This window comes from Phyllostomus discolor, chromosome 3 (assembly GCF_004126475.2).
Source record: "Phyllostomus discolor isolate MPI-MPIP mPhyDis1 chromosome 3, mPhyDis1.pri.v3, whole genome shotgun sequence".
Taxonomy (NCBI): domain Eukaryota; kingdom Metazoa; phylum Chordata; class Mammalia; order Chiroptera; family Phyllostomidae; genus Phyllostomus; species Phyllostomus discolor.
In genome coordinates this window covers 27,514,511-27,532,225 of record NC_040905.2, presented here as the reverse complement: position 1 = coordinate 27,532,225, position 17,715 = coordinate 27,514,511, and the positions used below count along the sequence as shown (strand labels likewise).

Below are 17,715 nucleotides of genomic sequence, written 5' to 3'. Positions count from 1 at the left end.
GCCCCGTGTGTGGGGAGGGGGGAAGAGCACGGGGCTGAGGGTCGGGAACCTGCTCCCTGACCAGCTCCGAGGCCTCAGGCAGGCCCCCCGCCCACTGCGACTACCATCCATTCTGTAACAGCCCTTTGCGAAGTGCACACCCCCTGCCAGCCGGGATGTTGTCTGTGGAGGAAACAAAAGCAAGCGAGAGGTAGCCTCTGTACTGGACACGCGAACGGCCTCACGTTTCTGTGACATAATGACGACCGCCACAGGGTTTGTGAGGGAAAGGTGAGGTGATCAATAAATGCGAGGGACTGTGACTGTTAGAAGTTGTAGAACCTTCTAGCAGCCTCAGCCCCATGTTCACACAGCACCTTTGTTGTCGTCATCTCTCCGTTGATGCAGAGCCATGAAATCTCATGGCTTTAAAAATTCCAAGACGGAGGCGCTGACTTCAGGTAGTTTCATCTGGGACAGACACGCCATTAGACGGCGCACTGAAAGGTGTCCTCATGTTATCATAGCAAATGCGGCAGGTGCTGGTCAGAGGCAGGGTCACCCACCTGGCCGGGGGCAGATTCTGTTATTTGGAAGTTTGACCTTTGTTTTCATTCCAGTGATTTTCTTTTCTTGTCTGTGGAAGGGAAAGGCCCTTGTTGCCGCCTCGAATGACAGTTTCTGTTTTGTGTGTTTCAGGGGCAGACGTCCACGCCAGGGACCCCCGCCGCGGGATGTCGCCGCAGGAGTGGGCCACGTACACGGGGCGGATGGAAGCGGTGCGCCTCATCCAGAGGCTGCTGGAGCGACCCTTCCCGGAGCAGTTTGGGGACAGGTACAAACCAGAGCTGCCGCTGCCCCTCGAGGGGCCTTCGAAGTCTGCAGACTCCAAAAACTGCTTGCAGAGGTTCACCAAGTTTGTGCGGTCCACGCTGACCCACCGCTCACGCCAGGGCCTGGAGGATGGAGGGGTCCTGGACCACATGGTCAAGATGACCACGAGTCTCTACAGTCCTGCTGTGGCCATCGCCTGCCAGACCGTGTGCCCCGAGAACCCCCCCTGTGTGGGAAAAAGGCGGCTGGCAGTGCAGGAAATCCTGGAGGCTCCCGGGGCCCTGGACACATCTGCCCAGGAGAGGGACAAGGCGGAGGGCACTGAGGAGCGAATCCGGACCTCCCACGCTGGGGGCGTCTCCAGAGAGGGGGCCCAAAGAGCCAGCTTCCCCTCTCTGCAGCAGCCAGGTGCCCCACGGAAGGCCAGTCTCCTGCCCCTACAGCTGCTCAGGAGAGGCAGCATGCGGCAGGGTGTGGTCATCCCCAGGGTGCGCATCACCAAGGCACCAGCGCCCACCTTCCAGCCCGAGCGGCCACCTGTGAAGGGCAGCACCAAGGACAGCTCCCACCTGCAGCTCCCCAAGTGGAGGTACAAGGAGGCCAAAGAGGAAAGGAAGAAGGCGGAAGAGGCGGAGAAGCAGCGGGTGGCAGCAGCGGAGAAGGAAAGAAGGGTGGTGCCTTGGAGGAAAAGGACGTGAGGGGAGCTGGGTCTGGATGCTGCGCTACCCAGAGCCCCCAGAGGAGGCCGTGGGGAGGCTGCGTGGCTCAGCGCCAGCAAAGGTGCACCTCCCTCCCACCCTCGCTGCTCAGGGCCTTCCGGGGCAGTATCCTCTGTGGGGCCAGAAAGCTGTCCATGTTTGTTCAGCCTGCATCCAAGAGTGAGGTGGGCGTAGCACAGACTGCTTTGCCTGAAACCAGTTCCCCTAGCAATCGATACACCTAGTGGTGTAGGCAATTTACCTAAGTCTACGTTTAGAACCTCAAGAAAAAATTTTAAAAGCAATTTATCAAAGGGCATTTTCTGTATAATTTTGTATTTTAAATCATGATACAATTTGCAACATTTTACTGGTGGTGGGACTGTTTGTATTTAAGACAGTTTTAATGCATTTTTTTCTGAAGAGCGTTTGTTTGAAATACTGTCTCTAGCAATAATCATTTGTGACAGCACTATGATTTCATTTGGAACTTGTGAAATTCTCCCCCATTTTGCTCTTTGTTTTTGATCTTGCCTTTCCTTTTCATTCTGGGTAGGCACAGCCCTGTGTGTTCTTGCTGATTTCACTAAGTGATGCCAAATATTTGTTTCTATTTGGTGGCGGCATTTTCACAGCAAAATGATCAAGTGAGACAGGAATCAGATTGCCTTGTATCTTATTTTTCAAGCTCTCTTATTTATACACTAATAATAATGAAGAAATACCTATTGCCAAAGCATGAAATGGTGCATAGAGCAACGTATTTATTGCTAGAACTAAACTCATTTGGAGCAAGGGATTTCAGATAAGCTGGATACTACGTCTTTACCGTATTCAAAAACAGATAGAAGAGGGAAAACGTCCTAACCAAACAGGGGCAACTCTAATAAATTATTATTAGAAATACAAAATCAAGTCATGTGCTCTTTGATAAATTGAATTCAGATGTTGTTAAAATAGGAGACCGTGCAAAAGGAAGAAGGGGCCCGGAGTGGAAGCTGCTGACGCGGAGGGCAGGAGGGCAGGAGGGCAGGAGCCTCTGGGGGAGCAGGGGTGAGAGCTGACTCTGAGCAGACGAGTTCCAGGTGAAGTCTCCTCCGGTGGGCCGGCTGGCTCCCTCCTCCAGACGCAGTTCCGAAGGTTCCCCGTGTGAACTTTCCTTTTTCCTTTGATACCTGTCCCGAGGTTCAGTTTATCCTCACGCTGACTCTGGAGGGTTTCCAAGCCGCGGGGACTTTGGCAGAGCACACACGTGATTTGCTCTGGGCCCCAAGCGCTCAGTGGGAGTTTCCTGTCCATGCTAGTTTTTCCCAAATCTGTAAAGCACTGAAAACTTCTACTGGCCGTGTGGGTTGTAGAGTATGTCACATATGCACTACTGACAGCACTTTATTTAAATAGTATCCTGCCTGGGAGCTCGAGATTTAAAATACTACAGACGGATTTAGAAGGCCTTTATAATAATCCTGGATTCGCAGGTCAAACTGTGCTCCCTGCTACTTTGGGGCCAATGCTCGGCTGTCTCGTGCTGCGAGTGGGAGTGACACCGACCTCTCTCTGTCCCCTCCCAGCCAGCACCATCGGGCAATGAGCCATCAGGGATCTCATACTTACCTCCCCAAACCCTCAATACTGCATACTGCACCTGAACTGATGGGGAATAGTTGTGGTGATAATTCAGCTTTTGAACCCAGACTGTAGTGAGTTCCTCCCTCATCCCAGAAAGGCACAAGAAGAATGGCTCAGAGGTCTGGACCCCCTTTAAGCATCACTGGTAGTGGTTGGCTGCAGGGGACCCTGGTGGCTAAGAGTTGGATTGGCCAAGTCCCCTTGGATGAGATGATGAGATGATGAGATGAGGGCTGGTCCCCAATGTGAAAGCATCCGCAGTCTCCCTGCTGCTCCTATCTGGCGTTTTGTTTAAGACCACATTTTTGTGTTTCTGTATTTTTGTTGCTTTGGATGGCTGGCTGCCTTGTCTCACTCAGGGTCATCGCCTGCCCCTGTCCTCCAGTGTCAGGGCCAGGGGCACTGATGGGCCCCCCTCTGATTTTCATGTGTTTTCCTGGCTTTGTCACATGTTTTCTCTGCCACCCACTCTGCCTCCTCTTTTTGTCCTCACTAGCCTTTTCTTCCTCTGCCCATTTTCTTCAGATTTGGCTAAGTGCCTAGCTCATCCCTAGCCCTACCACTCTGAGGTCTAAAAAGGTCAGAAAAGCAAGGCCAGAATGAGAGGCACATGGCGTCCCTATTGAACGATCATGTCGTGACCTCCAAACACTCAGTAGTAAATGAAGAGCAGATTCTCCAGCGTCTGTGCAGTTGCTTTAGAATTTAGTCCCCCCCACCCCCACCCCCATTGTAGGCAGGGAGTCCTGGGTTTCTCTCCTGACAGATGACAACACCCCCAGCCCCGTGTACAGAGAGCGCAGGGGGCGGTGTCTGCATGTACTCCTGATGTTGATGAACTATAAATAGTAAATTTCAAGTTGACAGGTACCTTCTCAGGGATTTATATATAAACTTAGTTAGGAGCAAAGTTGAAGTATATTTTAATATTTTTTAGTGTTTGTGTGAATTACGATGAAAGTAGACAAAAGGAATGTTTCTAAGACTACATCAGTGCTGCTGTTTTTCTGAGGGAGACTCTTGGGAGTCGCCCCTCAGTTGAGATTTCCTGGTTATTGGACACGGGGGACCCTGGCAGCTGAGATGGCTGCGGGGTGGACATGGGGTCACTCCAGTGCCTCTCGGTGGCCTCTTGTGGATGGGAACCTTGTATTTATTTTACAAAAGTTCACCCCCTCTGGGAATGGTGGTCTTTGTGATCACACAGGTGGGCTATTTGCTGCTCGTACCTCCCTCCCATCTGATACTGGAGTGTGTGGCGTGAAATGACTCGGTTTTCTACATGCTCATGTGGATCAAGTGTGCCACGGCCAGACCAGCACCAAGCTGAGCGCTGGGAAGGAGGAGGAGCGGAAGACCGGGAGAGCCTGTCTGGAATGACCTGGGTGTCCTGTCTGGAGCTACGCTAGGGACACGCAGCACAGGACATGGTGGACTCCTGCTTTTCTGACGCCCCTCCCAAAAGTCTGCGTGAGCCACCCCGGGAACACGAAGATGATGGGAAACTGTGACACCTCGCAGCCTCTGGCAAGAGCACCGTATTTCCCCCCTGTCCACACTACACGAGGAGAGAAGACCACCTTTTCATAATTTTGCTAAGTTTGCTCTGTGAAATGAGTTACAGCCCTGCTGTTCGTCAGCTGTTATTTTTTCCTCCGGGTTCACCTGGAGATTCACGCTTGCTCATTTTTCCATTCTAATACAATATGGTTGTTCCCGACAGAATTAAGATTTATCACAAACTATTGGAAGCGCCAAGTCACAGCCAGTCCTTTATGTGATAAAATGCTGGCACTTTTTCTTGTTTACAGTATTGGGCAAGTGCCCAGGACCCTTTCTGTTCTGTGGCGGGGAGCTGTTCAGATTCTGCACAGACACCCTCAGGGCCTGTCCCCCTGGGCCTGGGCCTCGGTTTCCCCTGCAGCCGGCTTGCCTTAGCCCCATCGCATCAGGCAGCTGCCGGGAGGGCCAGGATCTTCTGGGGAAGAAAAGGGCGAAGGCGGAGCACAATCACTCCTTACTAAACAACAGAGTCACGTTTATGACGACAACTGGAATTGGGTAGAACATCATCGCAACTGAGCTGCTGCCGGCCACCAACAAGAACAGTTCTTCCTGAAACTTGAGCTGTTCCCTTCCCGATCGATTGTGCACCCCGATCGCGCACCCCGATACCCCTAGAGCTTGTTTTGGGCTCCTGTGTGTGACTCTTGAGTCAGCTGCTCGCTTCTGTGCCCTTGAATTCACACTCCTTCATTAACATTGAAAACGAGTGGCTAAAGATCTACCTCTGGAGGATTTTTGGAAGTAGAAAGCCTGACCACTACCTGGATTGATTAACTGATTTTTGAGTGGCTCAGGTGGGCGCCAGAGCTGCATACACAACTCTGTGGCCCCTGCAGCTCGGTGACAGCCCTCAGCAGCGAGCTGTGTCACAGTGGACAGTGCATGATAAGGGGTGAGTGCTCACGCCCACACCCACGTGAGACCTGAAATGAGACCTGGCTTTCTGCTCACAAAGGTGACAGCCGCTGTGGCTTCACTGTCTCCCAGGGAATGTCAGGTGTGACCTGCTTGGATGGAGTGTATTCAGAAGCACGGCAAGCCCAAGGCCACTGTGAGGGCTCTGGCCAATGTGATGTGACACAGCCAGCATGCCATGATGCAGGTCTTTTTCTTGAGAGGTGGTGTTTGTCCAGATGACTTGTACCAGAGCTCCTTGGTGAGGTCCTGTAGCGCGGTCTGGGTCTCTCTGCCCTTGAGGAACATCCTGGACACGGCGAGGCCCCAGGCTGGAGAGGACTCCGCCTGGAGAGGCCTGTTAGGCATTCAGCCATGGCTAACGGGTGGGGGCTGACTCCCCTGAAGACTGGCACCAGGTTAACCATAGAATCCACCCTTAAGAAGTGCTGAGATTTCCCCAAACCTGCCTGAGTGTTAGATACTCTAATCAAAGGTAATAACATCGTTTGAGTTTGGGGAGACATTGTTTCATCACGATGCGACCCCTTTATATTGTTCTTACGGACCATGTAGAACGGAAACCAAACTGAGGCCGCCCTCCCAGGTGGAGCGGGGCAGGTGTTGACCTGCTGTTGGCGAAGTTCTGGGGGGGTCCCGTGGGAGCACTTGAATGCCAGTTTGGGAGCAGGAGTTCGGAAGCTGGTTTGCAGCTGGTTTGCTCTGTCAAGTCTGATGAGAACCATACAGGGAAGCTGTACACCCATACGTGCTACCAGCAGCCCCGAGAGCCTTTGGGACGTCCTGAGGAATTTGAATAATACACCCCATTCAGATAAACAAAAAAGCTAACCTCATTGAAATTCTCTTCCCTCAAACCACCCTGCCTGGCGTTCATTGGGTGTCCCAGGGTGTGCGTGTGGACTTCTGCACAGGGCGCCCGGGCTCCAGCGGTGTTTGACCTTGATGTAAGCTCTGTGTTCTGGATGTGACGTTGTTTTCATCGTCGTTTCTGAAAATCGGGCAGGTTTCTGGAAATTGTAAAAACGTTTAGTCCAGACGCAATTTTGTAAATATCGTCGTGCTTTATTTCGAAGTGAGAGTTTTTTGTTAGTTTCTAAAAGGTATTTTCCTATTTAGACCTCAGGGCTATTTTGGGGCCTACAAATCAATGTGACCCCCAATGGCGTCAGTTTTTGATATCCAAAAGGTTAATAATCTTTAAGTTAAATATGATATATTATTCAGCAGAAAGAATGCATTTTTTTTTAACTTCTAACAAATTCTGTACTTAATGTTTAGAAAGTGTAGAGAAAAAGATGTGATCATATAAACATATGGGGAAATTGTGGCTACAGAGTTAAAAATCATTTGTGAAATAAACATTCTTATGCTACAAAAATGTGATATTTGAATAAGCCTAAGTATGTATACATTAGAAAATGAAACAATGAAATATACGAATCTCTTTAATGTCACTTATTTTGATTGAAATAAATGTGCACTTTCTTCTGACTCAGTTTCACTTTATTTTTCAAAGGTAACATTTTAAAAATGTTTCCAGTTATTGATGAATGCTTTCCCCCACATTACAGTAATCTTTTTGCCTCCCGGCTCTTCTCAGACGTCCACACTGGTGACAGGAGCCTCCTGTCACGGTTCCAAGTGTTGACATGCATAAGTTGAAACAAAAATGCGGTTCTGTTTTTTATGAGTATTCTTTTACCGAAATGGTGCAATGCAAATGTTGTTCTTTAGTTTATTTCCTTTACTTAAAACTTGTCTCTGGAAAGCTTTGTAAAGAATTTGAAAATTAATATTATTTTCTCTTAACAGCTAAAATAGTAATGCTCAAACACAGGATACATCGACCGAACACTATAATAAGGTCTCCAGGGAAAAGTGACTTACCCTCCCCAGGCCCAGTCCCTGGGGCCGATTACTTGTGCACCCTCCTAGAAATACATTTTTAATGCTTTCTTCCCTCCAGAGGTTGTACCAACGAGACCCCGTTGTAAGTACAGTGGCTTTCACTGGTGTTGGGGAGAGCATGGGCCAGGCCCTTCGGTCTTGCTGATGGCTGCGTGGCATTCCTTGGTAGAGGTGCGCCATGGTTCACTGACCATTGCCTCGTGTCAGCCTGTCACAGAGTTTTTGGTTCTTACCTCATACAAGTAATGCAGAGCCTCAAACTTTCCTATTTGTATACACAATTGACTCTCTAAGACAGGAGTGTAAAAGTGGGGTTTGCCAGGTAGAAGGGAAGACAGTTTAATTTTAGCAGTCACTGCTCTGTGGACCTTTCCAAAGGCTGCTGAGTACTTGCCCCAAGGCCATGGACAAAAGAGGCCATTTCGCACCTGCAGCAACATGCTGTTCATCAGACTTCCTAATGTTTGCCAATCTGAGAGTTAAGGAATTGTACCTCATTTTAATTTTTATTTTCCCAATTATTGGCAAAGTTGAGCATCTTTTCATGTGTCCTGCTATAAAAATTTCTAATTTATGTTTCTCAATTTTTTGTTTAGTTTTTGGTGTCATTTTTACTGATTTGTAGAGTTTGCTACAAATTTTGGATCATCATTCTACGACACATATTGCGTTTATTTTCTCCCATTTTGCCACTTCTCTTTCAGGTATCTCATATGAAAGTTCAAAATTATGATTTAGTCAAACTTGTCAAAATATTTTTAAGAAATATTTGCAGTTTGTGTTTTTTAAGACTTTTTCCTACCCCCAAATTAGCCATTTTTTCTTTTACATTTTCTTCTGATTTATAGGAGCTTTATTTTTCTCTTTGTAGCTCTAAAAATTATATTCACACAGAATTCATCATTTAGGTTTTATTTGATGGGACTGAAAACAAACAGCTCCTATTGTTTGGAAAATTCTACTGCATCTGAAGTCTGAGGCATTAAATATCATAATCCTACTTATTAAAAATTATAATTGCCATTAAGGAAGGCCCTCAATAAAAAGTAAACTTTTAAATAAAACTTTGTTCTAGGTCAAGATTGCTACTGGAAGCCCTGGCTGGCGTAGCTCAGTGGATTGAATGTGGGCTGCGAACCAAAGTATTGCAGGTTCGATTCCCAGCCAGGGCACGTGCCAGGGTTGCAGGCCACGGCCCCCAGCAACCACACATTCGTGTCTCTCTCTCTCTCTCTCTCCCCCCCTTCCCTCTCTAAAAATAAATAAATAAATCTTTAAAAAAAATTGCTACTGGATATTATTTGTGTCTGTTTGTGAAAGAGCAGGAGATGTGTGTGTGTGTGATGGTGGGAACACAGGTAAACAGGGAGGTAACCTACGAGGAATAGACAGACGTGTTCAGAATGTCTGAGAGCTGGGACCTGAGAAGTGAGTGGGGGAGGCAAAGGTGGTCCGTCTCCTTTATTTTCCTGACTGACACTGCACAACCGTGAAACTCAAAGTTCCTTACCATGGAAGCTAGGAATGCTGTGAGGGAGGCCTAAACTGGGGACACCCCCACTCTGAGGGCCTCTAGAGCAACCTTTGTCTTTCTCCGGCAGTCATGTGACCTTCCGAGGACTTCTGCCATAGCCCTTGCCCCTCACTGAGGCTCTTCTTCACACGGTCACTGGCCCCAAGCAGGTCATTCCTGCTATTTCCCTTGATGGTGACTGGGCTGGCTTCCAGCAGTGGGGACATTATAAATGGCCTGGCAACCTCCAGTCTGCTGACAGAACACACACTGATGTGCAAATTGTTCAGGTACATTGTCAGCTGCCTGCAGCATCCCATCCCACCCCGGGGCACACTGCCCCTGCAGCAAAGTCACCCGATCACAGGTCTCACAGACCGCTGCTCTCCCTTGTGTTTTCCTGGCTAAAGTAAAATAAAATAAAATAAAACAGAACACTCAAACTCAAATTGTCTTGGTACTTCAAAACCATTTAAAAAAGAAGAAAATCAAGAAGTCAGTTAGCTGTAAGGACATGATTTCAACTTTTCATTAACTCTTATTGAGAAATGAGTGCCAAGACCCTAGCGGGGAAGCTGGATAGGGCCACACTCCAGGCCACCAAAAACAGGAAGTTGCAAGGGACCTGGATTGTGGTGGGGAAGTTGTCACTCGGCAGGCAGTGCAAAAGATTACAAAATGTCCTTACTCCTGGGCAAAGGAGTCCCTTGGGTTGGGGCCTGGAGTCATCCCACTGCCTTTTCACCCCCCACCCCTGGGCTGTACCCAGAAGGGACCAGCTTTCACCTGCTAACAGTCCCGAGGACTCATTGAAAGGTGCCGACTGGACCTCCTTCCTGGCCAAACCCCACTGGAATGGGCCTCCCATCTCCTCCTCCTCCCTTGGTTGACGTGCATGATGCTTTTTGAGGGGTGAGGTCATAGGTTGGGGGTGGCCAAAGCAACCCTCCTTCCTTCCTTCCCACTGCTGTGCAGGTGCTGGGCCCACGGTCCCACCCCATCTCTAGCCCCAGCCTGTGTTTCTCTAATTCTACACACTGATTTGAGTTCCCGACTCAGGCCCTTGAGATAATGTGGCAACTTTCATAATCTCCTCGAGCCAACAGATTAACCTGTGCAGGTACAGAAGCCTGTGGTTCTCAAAGCACCACTGTCTCCCTGCATGAGCAACCTGGAAAATGTCTGAAATACACCTCAGGGCTCACCTGTGTTGGTTTCCTGTGATTGCTACAACAAATTACTTCAAACTCAGATGGCTTCAAACCACAAAAACAAAGGTACTCCCTCATGGTTCTGGGGGCCGGAAGTCTGAATCAAGGTGTGGGCAGAGCCGTGCTCCCGCCAAAGGCCCCGGGAGGACCCTTCCACACTGCTCCCAGCTCCTGGCGGTTGCCAGCGTCCCTCGGTTCGTAGCAGCCTCCGTCTGCCTTTGTCGCCACGTCCACGTGGCCGTCTTCCCTCTGTGTGTGTGTGTTTGTGCCCACCTTTTCCTCTTTGTATAAGAACTAGTGCTCACTCTAATCCAGTAGGAACTTGTCTTAACTTAATTACACGTGCAAAGAACCTATTTCCAAATTAAGTCACATTCACAAGGGACTTCCACATATCTTTTTGGGAACACACTCAACCCGCAACACCACCCTGGCCATTGAGTCAGAAACACCGGGAGCCTGGGAGTGCATGCCTCCTAAACTCTGTCCGCTCGCCCCCCCCCCCCTCCCCCCGCCGGCCCTCTTCCTCATGTCCTCACGCTCACTCCCAGTGCTCTCCCTCTTGCTGGCCACCCAGTGGTTACCAGTCCCTCCTCCGCCTGACCCCTGAAGACTAGAGGCCAGTTTTATCTTCTTTCTGCACCCTTGCCTGGGCCATCTCAATAGCCTGGCTAGAGGTTGTTGAACCAGTTTAGGTATTCAGCTGCGACCGTGCCCATGTGCTCTGGGCCAGGTGCCTACAGCCCACTAGTTCAAATCCAGCCACTCCCTTTCTATAAATGCAGTTATACTGGGGCTCACCGGTTAACATATTGTTTATGGCGGTTTCTACTCTCCAAGGGCACAGTTCAGTAGTTGTGACAGAGGTTGTATGCACAAAGAACCTAAAATATTTGCTATCTGACCCTTCACAGAAAAAGCGTGCTGACCCTGCCTAGGCCCCTCACACAGGTGGTGAATATTTCCATCAGGTGTGGAGGAGGTGTTGCAAAGCTAGCATGTGCTAAAGCCGGCTCTTTTTTTTAATTGCATAAAATATTGGTTTCATGGGAACAACATAATATTAGATGTTGTATATATATATAGTGAAATGATCACCCCAATAAGTTCATTTAACATCTATCACCACACAGAGTTACAATTTTTTGTGTGATGAGAACTGAGATTTACTCTCTTAGCAACTTTCAAATATACAGGAAAGATTATTAGCTATAGTCACCATGCTGCACATTACATCTCCATGACTTACTATTTTATTACTCAAACTTTGTACCCTGTGACCTCATTTCTCTCACCATCTACCCCCTACCTCTATCACCCAGCAATCTGTTCTCTGTATCTATGAGTTTTAAGATTCCACATATCAGTGAAATCATACTGTGCTTGTCTTTTCTCTGTCTGACTTATTGCACTTAGCATAATACCCTCAAGATCCATCCATGTTGTTACAAATGGTAATATTTCCTTTTTATGGCGGAATAACATTTCATTGTATATGTACACACCACGTCTTCTCTCTCCATTCATCTATAGATGGACACTTCGATTGTTTCCATATCTTGGCAACTGTAAATAACGCTGCAATGTGCATGGAAGTGCATGTACCTTTTTGAGTTAGTGTTTTCATTTTCTTTGGTTAAGCACCCAGAAGTGGAATGGCTGGATCATACGGTAGTTCTATTTTTCATTTCTTGAGGCATCTCCATACTGTTTTCCAGGCAGACCGTGATTTCCTGCTTAACTGTTTCTTTTTCCACTTCTTCATTGAGTGCATGGCCCCAACACTATGCATGTTCTCAAGCCCAAACCGGCTTTTGTGACACTTCCTCCTTCCTGCTCTTACCCCCACAACTGCATCTACTGCAATCTGAGTGCCTTCGTTGTTTTGATAGCCTCTTACTTACCTCATTGGTGAGGGAGGGGTTCTTGCCCTAGGGTTATGGGGGTGGCTGAACATCCCACACTGGACAATTGAGATGTCTAGAGGTCATTCCCAGGGGCCGGGCTCTGTTTCTGGAGACGAGCAGGAGTTGGCAGAGGTCCAAAGCACACCTGGGCTGCCACCAACCTCCTCAGTCTGTCTGCCTAGGAGTCAGAAAGCTGAGCCACCATCAGCTGCTCCCGCTGGCTGAGGGGATAGTGGCGGCTGTCCTGCTACCAGACGCCTCCTGGGACATTGCTGATTAGGCCATGTTGATGAAGGTGTTTGACTAGGAGGACGTTAAATGACAATGGAAACCAGCTAAATCAGCTTGGTAGAAATGTGGAAGATGCTCTGGTTTATTAGACTCAGCCTGGCTGTTCTCCCAGAAAAGCATACGGGGAAGAAGATGCTTGGCTGGTTTAATTAAACCAAATGACAATACACATATTCTGAGCTGTATGGGGGAAGGTCTTTGGGGACAGACAGACGGTGTCCAGTCCTGGCTTTGCTGCATGTTTTCTTTGCGGTCCTGGCAGTGTTCCTCATTTTCTTGAAGAATACATCTCTGAATGGAAGCTGTACTCCCTGCTTGGTGCCAGTCCCGGCCAGAGAGACGCTGGGGGCCACTGTGAGCACAGACTCCGTGCTCACTACCTTGACTGACAGTCCTCAGGGGTTCTCCAGCTCTTCTTTGCCTCCACACCCTCCAAGGGGCCAGGAATGCCCTTCGGGAACCCCAGTGATCCTCAGGGGAGACAGAGCAGCACAACACGGCTTGCAGTGGGGATGAGGACACACACGTTTCAAAGGCCTTCTGAGTTCTAACGTCCTCCATTAGAGGTCTTCCCCCAGGACGGTCAGGCAGAGCCCGTTAGCCCCAGGCCTGTGGGAGCCCCGGTTCTGGTGGTCTGCCTCGGCCCACACAGGGTCTTGCAGCAGGCACAGAGGTGTCCCTGCTCCTTGCCCAGCGCTGCACTGCCGTCACAGTTTGTGGACTCTGTCATCTGTGTGTGGCTCGGCTGCTGGGGTGGCCTCAGTGCCAGGAGCAGCACCCAGACTGGCTGGGTCAAGATCTTTCTAACCACGATGGGAAGGAAGAAGCATGGCCCCTAGGAGAAGCCCATCATTTCTTCCCAGAGTTGAGTATGAAGCCTGGTAAGAGGCCTGTTCCCCGACCTTCTATGTGGGAAGGGGGGTGGGGCCGGGGGGTGCTAGTGAGGTGGACGGTAGCGGCTAGCCTGTTCTCTGGACATCAGACACTTAGAACAGCAGGCAAAGAGGGAAAGTGGACCTGCCATGAAGCAGTGAGAGCCTGAGTCTCAGCCTGTGATGCTGAAAGTGTCACTCAGCACAGTAACCCTGTAGTCCCGAACCCTGGCCCATGCTGGCGCTCTCAGGGTAAGAGTCCAGGAAGGTGGAGCATGGCGCTGACTTGAGAAATTGAAGAATAGATGCAACAAAGTGTTTAACTACTTTGATTTTCTCTTCTCTCTACTACAAGCACGTAAAAATCAGGCTGCTTTCTTAAGAAGGCATGGACAGAGGGTGGCTCAGGGAATCGGGGTGAGAAATGCACACGGCCTGCTCCCCGGCCCCAGGCCGTGGCCCACGGTTTCTTTCCCTGCATCCTTCCTGACTAAGGAGTGCACAGGAGGGTCTTACTTGGGTCTCTTTCTAGACCCAGCATAGAGAGTGATGGCCTGTTGGTCCTCAGGGGACATCTGTTCCCCTGAGAAAAAAGCTTTGGTCACAGGCAGCTCCACAACAAATTGGGGGTCAAGGTGGCCCTGGGTGTCATTCAGTGCCCAGTCCTCATCTCTGTCTCCGAAGAGGATTATGGGTACAACTGGTACCCAGAGCTAGCCGAACTGTGAGGTATGATGGCACAGGTCCTAAGACTATCCTCACTTCTGGCACCAACCTCAAGGTTGGGGGGAGTGGATTCCCAAAACTATACCCGGTTCAATAATTTTCTAAAAGGACTCACAGAACTCATGGAAGGCTGCTTTACTCATTTATCACAGGGACAGGATCCACAGTAAGATCAGCCGAAGGAGAAGATGTATGGGCAGTCCAGGAGCGTTCCCAACGCGGAACTCCCGTTGTCCTGGGGATGCGTTGCCCCCCTGCCATCAGTGTGTGACAGTGTCTGTGGAGTGGGGTGCTGCCAGTCGGGGAAGCTCACTTGAGCATCACTGTTCAGAGTTTGTTGGGCTACATTACAGAAGCAGGACCCAGCTGTCTCCGCATCTAATTGTTTGGCAACCTGAGGTCTCTTCTCTTCCTCACCCCTGGGGCCCTACTGCCACAGGGAACAACTTCTGCTGGTTGATGAGAGCCACGTAACCCAAAGAATACCTGGGCTCTCCGAACAACAGAGGACACCAGAGATGGCCTGGTTGGTCAGAGTAGGGATGGGAATCAGATGGGTGGGAATGAATTGAGTGTGGAAACGACAATAAAGGGTCACCTACTGGCTACGTAAATTAAGTTATTTTACCACATTAAGCCTGTTTCTTCATATGTATAACAGCAATAACAATGTCTACCAGGTAGCATTGCTGTGAGTGACTGGAACATAGTAACTGCTTATTAAATATGAGAAGGGAAATGATGATGATGGTGGTGGTGGTGATGGTGGTGAATGTGACAGTGGTGATGGTGATTGAGGACAGTGATGGTGGTGGTGGTGGTGGTGGTGAACATGATAGTGGTGATGGTGATTGAGGATAGTGATGGTGGTGGTGGTGGTGGTGATGATGATGGTGACTCAAGTCCAGAATCTACTCCTGAGAGAAATCTGTGCCCTTCAGTGCCTTTGCAATTCATGAAAAATTGTATAACTCTTATTAAGTTTATATAGTTAAACATAGCCTTAATTAATAAATGCCTCTTTATCATCGTCTTACATTGAGGTTATCTAACTGTTCCTGAGGAAAATACTGGCTTATCAAATCAATACCAACTGTCTTTAGGCACTGCAACAGCTGTGTGCCTCAAAGTAAGGATCTTCTGGTCTTGCTGTTGTTTCCCAGGGTAACTTTCCTTGGGGATCCTTTTGACACGCCAAGAGCCTCTATAGGGTAGTTAAATAATGTAACCTATTAAGTTGAAAAACATTAGTACCAAGGCATGAAAAAAACTTCAGCTGTGAAACCCAAGCAATAAATATATGAGGGATTTCAGTTGTTTTACCTGTCACGATGGGCTTAGGACCCTAGGGAGGTTAAATGTCTGTGACTTGGCATTACGTGTCATCTGAGGGGTTTCTTTTTGTCCTTATGTAAATCTGACTCCAAACTCTTTTTCTTGGGTTTTGTTTTTGTAGGCTTTTTTTTTTTTTTTTTGGAAGGAGGCGGTTACTGTTATTTTTGTCCAGAGAGCCTTTCTACTCCTAAGTCCGTCTGCTTAAGCCCAGGCTCACACCTACTTGTCTGAGAGGAGGCACGTGTCAGGATGTGGGTTTCTCGCAGCGGTCCCATGGGGTGAGGACAGATGCTCACCCACAGCGACTGCTCCGGCTTCCAGTTTGCTTCTCCGTTCTGCTGCGGTGCGACATCTCATACTCTTCGTTTCCGGTGACCAGAATTAGGATGAGCCCGAACCTACTGAAAGTGGGCTCATTGACACCGAGTGACTTCTGTAGTCACACGGCTCCTCCAGTTCACTGACAGCACCCTGAAATAGTGCTTTTCAGAGGTGACTGAACCCGAAAGTTTCCAGCCAACTGACGTACTGAGGCTGAGGCATCAGTGGCACCAGAGGCAGACATTTTTATGATAAAGCATGTGGCTTTCACAAGCTCTTGTTTCATTTCCTGCTGTAAACTGTGTGTGTCTGTTTTTTGTCCCACATGATGTCATCTAGTTGTACGTGTTGCAGCTAAAGCACACCTTCAGTGTCCGAGGGATGGAAAGGATGTCAGTGTCCCAAGCCTACAGTCTAGGTAGCTGCGGTGATGGGGAAGTGCCAGGGGCTTAAGAAATGACCCCACTCTTCAAGAGTTCACAGCTAGCCTGGTATTCCTCCTTCTGTGATGGAAACAAGGATTTGTGGAGGGGTGCTGGGGGTGGGGGAGGCTGTGCTAGGAGACATGGACGCAAGGCGAGCTGACTCTCTGGCCCCCCAAACTTTAACTATACATGTTTCATTGCCCTTCACTCCCTGCTTAACTGCAGAGAGACACCAATTTTTCTCCTTTGTTCTTCACTTACATAACTAATTACAGGCATCTCACTGATGCTTATTACTTCAAGAAGAAGAAGCTGTGTAAGCCCAGACACCAGGAGGGGGAGGATCTTGGACACTGAGGAGGAGAAATACAAGACTGCAGAGCAACGCAAGGTTGATCAGAAAGCCGTGGACTCGCAAATTCTGCCAAAAATCAAAGCTGTTCCTCAGCTCCAGGGCTACCTCCGCTCTCACAAATGGGCTTTATCCTCCCAAAATGAAGTTCTAAATTTCTTTTGAAACAACTAATTAAATAACTGATCTGTTAAAAACAAAACAAACAAACAAAAAAACTAATTACCAAATAATACTTAAAACAGGATTATCTACCGATAACCCTGAGGTTAATCGGCTTGAGACACACGCGGTCTGTTTTGTAAAACAGGCTGTAATCATTTGGACAGAGATTTCTAGACCTTCTTTTGAGAAGAGTTAAGTAGCTGAGACAAAAGCCCGTGTGTTTGTGGTGCCTGTGGAGGTGAGTGTGCTGGGGAGGCCACCGAGGGAAATGTCTCTTTGCTTTTCTTTGTATCGGTGGCTGGGAAAACAGCTCTGATGCTGTAGAACTGTTGCACGCCTCCCTGAAGGAAAAGGCTTGCTTTGTCTAAAAATTTCCATTGCATCGAGGAGCAAAATCTGCATCATAGCAATTTGCTATTTTCTGCTCCAGGGACTGAAATGCAGACACAGCTTGAGTTTCTTTAGCTGCTTCCACTTCAGTGTCCTCACCACTGAAACATGTATATTATTCCCCCCCCCCCCCCCCCCCCCAAAGATTCCAGGATGAGGGGAATTGGCCTTTAATTGTTTAGTGTATGTATTGCATGTCACGGACTTCTAGAACAGGACCGTTAAGGTTTCTGAGCCTTGACACTGTCATCATTTTGGTCTGGATAATTCTCTGCGGTGGCGGCTGTCCTGCAGATTGTAAGATTTTCAGCAGCATCCCTGGACTCTGCTCAGTAGATGCTGCCCACTAGCATCTGTCCCCAGTCCTCAGCTGTGACAACTAAACATGTTTCCAGACATTGCCAGATGTCCCCTGGGGGCCACATCGTACCCAGGTGGAAGGCACTGCCCTAGAGACAATGAAGACCGTTATCAGAACTCTAAGTACATTCTGTATTCTCAAACCATCTCTACGTAAAGAACAACACAGGCAGGTTTCTGGAAATTTGGGCAAAAACTGAGCCTTTGTGCTACAAAATGTTGGGCTCTTTTAGGTGACCCTCAACAGCACAGAATGACAATGCTGAAATGTAATCAAAAAGCTCATTCAGGGCTTCTGGGTAGAGTTCCAAATCT

General features: G+C 48.7%; 1 protein-coding gene across 2 annotated transcripts in view; it reads left to right on the top strand.

Annotated features, from left to right (window-relative positions):
* The window catches only part of ANKRD33B (ankyrin repeat domain 33B), a 58,381-nt gene extending 55,877 nt beyond the window's left edge, over positions 1 to 2,504 (top strand). For both annotated transcript variants that reach the window (XM_036020265.1, XM_028517781.2), the window contains one exon: positions 679 to 2,504. In XM_036020265.1, coding sequence (XP_035876158.1) covers positions 679 to 1,511 — 833 coding nt within the window. In that variant the 3' untranslated portion in view covers positions 1,512 to 2,504. The remainder of the gene's footprint in view (positions 1 to 678) is intronic.
* The last annotated feature ends 15,211 nt before the right edge of the window (positions 2,505 to 17,715 follow it).